This window comes from Solanum dulcamara, chromosome 2 (genome assembly GCF_947179165.1).
Source record: "Solanum dulcamara chromosome 2, daSolDulc1.2, whole genome shotgun sequence".
Lineage (NCBI taxonomy): Eukaryota > Viridiplantae > Streptophyta > Magnoliopsida > Solanales > Solanaceae > Solanum > Solanum dulcamara.
This window is the reverse complement of record NC_077238.1, coordinates 21,709,347-21,715,105: the sequence shown is the minus strand read 5'-3', so window position 1 is coordinate 21,715,105 and position 5,759 is coordinate 21,709,347. Positions and strand designations below refer to the sequence as shown.

Genomic DNA, 5,759 nt, shown 5'->3' with positions numbered 1-5,759 from the left:
ACCAACTATGTCAAATAATGTAACTAAATCCAATTCAATTCAATTTCAGGGTGACTTTCTAAACATGTCTTAATTTAAGATCACAAAACTTAAAAATCTTTTTTATTTTCTTAAATTTCGTACCAAATTAAAATTGAATAGACAAATTGATATTGAGAAAGTATTAATTAGTACAAGATTGAATCTTAAAATTTATCTCAAATTACATATGGTGTTTCTTTTATACGTTCCTTAAAAAAGTATTAACTAGGAGAAAGTTTTAACTATTTTACTCTCATTTATATCTTAAAATATTACTCACTCTTTACTAAATATTTATGTATTATAATTTTCACCAACAAGGATTGAGGTAGAGTAATAAATACTGCTTCATTCTTAATCAGAGGTTTCGAGTTCAAGTCTCTTGCCTTTATTAGAGAGGGTTTTAACCCCAATGAGAGATTTTTTGGCGCGAATCCAGATTTAATCGGACTCTAATGTGAATATTGGACATCTTGGAAAACCAAAAAAAAGTATTATAATCTTCAAGAATAATTATTATTAAAAATAAAATAGAGAATAGATAAATATTTTATCTTAAACTTTTTAAGATAATAAATAGTTTTATGAAGATAGCATGCCACGTGTATAGCACATATTTATTATTATTAGTAGTTTTCATTTCATTAACAAAATAAATAAAAAAAAAGAATAAGAAATTTGTGGATAAGATGATCCAAGAATCTCCCAACTCACAAGCACTAGAATGATTTGTCTCTCCATCCACCTTGCAAAGATACATAACTCAAAAACGTATACACGAAAGGAAAACTCACTCACAATATCAGGAAAAAAATAGAAACAATGGAAGTGACTATGTCTTTGAATCCACTTTTTAGATTACCCCTTTCAAATTCAAGAAGCCATGAAGATTTGTCACTGCTTAAACATTCACTGCTCTCCACAAGAACAATAAGAACAACCCAAAAGAGAAAATTGTTAGTCGTTGAAGCAAAGGGAAGGAAAGGAGGTATGGCTGCTCGTCAATACCAACGTATGGCTCCTCCTATGCCCAAGATTGAAGATGATGGAAACCCCAAATTCGTTATTTTTATACGAATGGCTAATGTTAGTTAGTTCTCTTTATATATTTCACCCTTTTCATTTACTTACTTAAGTGGCTTTAATCAATACAATTGTTGTGGGGAATCTTAGTATTGGTTACCTGTTCGTTGGTAAGGGTTGGATTCTTCAGCTTGTAATCCTCACCCCAAGCCCCAATGTGAATACTACTGTTTGTTGTACTTTATGTTGCTGTAATTTGAGCTTACAGCTGGTAAAGGTTAGTGATTTTTTTGTCAATTTGGAGAGTTAACTTCGTGCCTTTGACATTCTTCTTGTTAATTGGTTCAGGGAATGAGCTGTTATCATGACCTAGCTTTTAAGTTGATTTAACCCCAATATTCAAATATTCTTAGGAGTAATTTGTTAGTAAACTGTATTGTAAATATTAAAACAGTAACAGAAAGTAATAAAATACAGAATCTGAAAAATTAATGTAAGAACAAAATCGAGCCCACTGAATGCACAGTGTCCTTAAGGAAATTATTCCCCTCAACGTACTTGAGGTTTTTGGAATTTTTCCACCCAGGATAGAACGATTTACTCACCAAAATAGAGGTACTGCAAATTCTGGTGACTGCAAACCACTTGAAGGCTGTATATCACACGAGTTTTAGGAAGTGCAGAAAGAAGAAGAAAGAGATGTTATTTCAGAAATTTCGTATATAACATTCTAAGGATTAACAGATATATATAGATTGTTTACACCTTTTAAGAAAAGGCACCTATTGGGAAAAAGTTTGCCTGTTGAGAAAAGATTTGTAACTTTTCGGAAAAGGTTGCAACCTTTCAAAAATCCGTTGGAAAAACGGAGGGAAATGCGACGGCGCGAGGGGAGACCCTCTTCTTGACCCTTTAGCAACATGAAGGAGTGCTTCTACTTTTAAGTAAGAGACTTTTCCTTTCCACCACCTATGTGAGACCAAAACTTATTTAATAAAGCAAGAGAGAACATATCATTTTTCCCTCCACTTCTTTTCCCCTCAATTTTTCATTCAAACTATCAATTAAACCCAACATAATTGGTAAAATTGCTGCCACGTGACTAGCATGTCATGGGTTCAAGCCTTGGAATAGCCTTTGGCAGAAATGCAAGGTAAGACTGCATACAATAGATCCTTATGGTCAGACCCTTCCTCGGATCCCGCGCATAGTGGGAGCTTTAGTGCACCGGACTTCTCTTTTTATTCAATTATTTTTAGGGAATGAGCTGTTATCATGACCTAGCTTTTAAGTTGATTTAACCCCAATATCTAGTCTTCAGTGTGTTGGGGTGTTAAGTATCACACATTAGTTAATCGAGGGAGTGAATTGTTGTGTCAATCATTATATGGTTTTCGACAATCTTCACCGTATGAGCTATCTTTTGAGATGGAATAGACAGATGTCCGTTTTCTTCAAGACGTTTGAGAGAAAAGGCGAGACTTGTACCTTTCTCTTTTTTTTTCCTTGTCTTTTTGATATGCAGGCAACTTGTACGTGTGCTATCATCCAAAACTAGAAGCAAGAATTGAGTTGAATATTCAAACCTTATGTGTTAGTCAGATTGATGGATTTGAAATCAAGTGATATAACTAGTTTCATATGATTAGTTAAGGGTACATACAGTAGATATACCGAGTTATCGCTGCAAACCCCGGTATATTATGACGGCAAAGCAGGCGTCGACTAGTTAATCCTCATATTCCCCTGTTATCATCTTAACTCCACATCTTTCATTGCTACCTATAGGAGGACAAATGGAATTGACTTTGCAACGAATGTAGGTAGCTCCGCAACTCATGACTTGTTTAAAGTTTGAAACTTTGTCGCTTTGTTCTTATTGTGTCATTCACATAATCTAGATCTTGCTGATTTAGATTTGTGCTTGCAGAAATTCTGATTCTTGTTTTGTTATATTCCCTGGGCAGGTTTATCTTTGGTACCCCCTCAATATCGTAACCGGTGGAACGACTGCAAAAATTATGGTTGCTGCAAAAGACAATTTCCTTGGGAAATATATATACAAAGATACTCTGGCTAGGAATCTCGCAGCAGTGATTTACAATGTAAGTGCCTGTGATTTGTCAGTCAAACTCAAACATGTATGTTCCTAATAGATGAGTATTCTGAAATCATTCTAGGTAGTTGTAAATGAATTACTACCCAAAAGAAACTGATTACCGAAGCCAGCCTCAGAGTCAGAGTTCGTAGCAAGGCAAACCATTCATGCCTACCTTGAAATTTTAGATGTACCAGAAAGATGAGTAAATGATCAAAGCCTATACGCCTGACATTATTGCTATGCTTATTTACATTAATCTTGTGGTATATTCTTTCCGAGATACTTTAACTTTCTTTCTACTTGGAACAGGATGAGAAGGAAATACAGAAATTGGCAATGAAACAGCATCGTGTATTGAAGTCCGCAACAGAATTTAGATATGGATACAAACTTGTCGTAATATTCTAAGTCTCTGCACCATTTATTATTGATTCTTTGTTTTATTTTGCATTCTTGCTCATTCGCCGGACACCTGTGAAAGAGCTAATTTTTTGTAAAAATCTGTCTGATATGCAGGAGAACAACAATTTGAGGGCTGCCCTTTCTACGTCAGATGTGATTGAGGTATGAAACTGGCATCCGTTCTAAAATTTTTGTACACAGAAATTGTAGGTGGTTGGATATTCTAAACCATGGGAAAATAAACAAAATCTCGAGAACAAATGACTTTGGTCCTTTTAGTTCTCAGTATCGATCTTTATATGCCTTGTTTTCTAGCTGCTTAGTGTTATAGTAGCACGTTATTAAGCTTTTCGCGGGATGACATCTTTCTAATCTTCATTTGAACCTTTCAGCTTCCGACCCCAGATAAGCTTAAAACCGTTGTTGATAAGGTGAAGGACTTTTTCGGAGATGCTAAGGAGTCATTTGGTAAGCTGACAGCCCTTCCAGCGTCGGAGTCATCAGAGGAAGTTTCACCAAAAGAAGGATCCAAAGATAAAATCAGGTAAGTCTTGCACAACTTAGATGTAACATGGATGTTTGTCGTTTGACGTACTGTATTTAACTAACATTCTGAACTTAGCAGGGCCAAGAAGTGAAAACGAGCTCCCATAGACGAGAAAACTGAGGAACTATACTCCAAACTTCAAAGCATACTTGTTAAACAAAAAGTGTACTGTCCTTGATTTTCCATGCTTTTGATTGATTAGACTGTAATATACTGGACAAACTCTACTGGAATTTTTTGTTAAATAACCTTAATTTAGTTAAGATGAAATGCATCAGTAAGGTTTTTGTCAGCCACTGCACACTTGTGTAAGCTTCAATTTTCACGTTAAAAAAATAAATCAAGGGATGTTCTAACTCACTCATAACAACAAGAAGTCTGGGTCTCACGGCCCCAAGTCCCATGGAAGATCTTCTTATTCCCGCCTCTGCCAACTACCGTCTACCGGGGATGAATTATCAGCAACAAGGAAAGCTACTAATTAGGCTTAGGCCTGAAGGGAGAATATCATCTGTTTACATGGGCTTAGTCTCCTCCCTTCATTAGAAAAGGGAGGGATGGTAGTAGAAAGGCATTGGAATAATGGCAGCTTTCTGCTAAGAGATCTATTTGATCTTACGTGCTAGCTTGCTTTGTGCGAATTGCCCATTTCGTCAACTCTGAATTATGTTGGGCGTGAAAAAGAAACTTTCACATTGCTATAAAAAAAAGAAACTTTCACATTGCAATTAAGAAAAAGAAACTATGTATAAGGTGTAGTGAAGAGATGACTCAAGATTCATGATTTGAAGACAATGGGGTCACCGCCAACCAAAGTAGTGTCATGTGATACAGTTTCGTCTGAAAATTTTATTGAACATAGAACCGATGTACTAATGGATGATCTGAATCAAATGACACTACATGACAAGTTCACTATGTGGTCAGATGGTTGTGAGTGCCACTTTTGCACAATTGAGGCCCCTAGTTCAAAACTTACTGCCTAACTAGTAACTACACTTTTTATGCATTTTTTAAGGGAAAAATCACATAAATAATATGTTTAAGACTCCAAGGGCTGGTGTGATAGAGTGTGTTAGCAAAAATAATGTATGCATTAATTATGTGTATTAGTAGTATCTTGGCATGTATAACTAATGCTTTTGTTTGATACACTTTTTCATGACATGTATAACTAATGCTTACACTCTATTGTGTTTTGAGGCTTGCATTACTAATATCATTAGTAATGCAAGGGGATTTAATGCTTGCATTATTATGGTTAAAGATCCAATTACCCCTCAAAAACCCTTTCACATTTTTTCCATCATAATTGTTGAGGATATTTTTGTAAATAAATATTTTTATGTAATGCATATTATTTTTTAATACACTAAACCAAACAATGTATAAGAAATATTCTATGTATAAGTAATGCAAACATAATTAATACAAGCATTACTAATATACTCTATTTAATATTATTTTAATACCCCTACCAAACGACCCCCTAATTTACAATACATCAATCTACTATTTTTGTTTACAAAATATAGTTTTGATTACAAAACATAACAAATTGATCGAGAAACTTTTTTTTTTTTGCTGAATTTGTGAGATTTGGGGCTGATTTTTTGGGAGTGAAAATTTATTATCCAACTTTTCGGATTCCCACATTCAATCATA

General features: G+C 34.7%; 1 protein-coding gene across 1 annotated transcript; it reads left to right on the top strand.

The window, feature by feature from the left end:
* Positions 1-721: 721 nt before the first annotated feature.
* Positions 722-4,390, top strand: LOC129880435 (protein HHL1, chloroplastic). Its single transcript, XM_055954470.1, has 6 exons — positions 722-1,107; positions 3,012-3,149; positions 3,455-3,541; positions 3,662-3,709; positions 3,940-4,091; positions 4,173-4,390. The coding sequence occupies exons 1-6, from the start codon at positions 844-846 to the stop codon at positions 4,183-4,185; spliced, it is 702 nt and encodes a 233-aa protein (XP_055810445.1). The 5' UTR covers positions 722-843; the 3' UTR covers positions 4,186-4,390.
* The last annotated feature ends 1,369 nt before the right edge of the window (positions 4,391-5,759 follow it).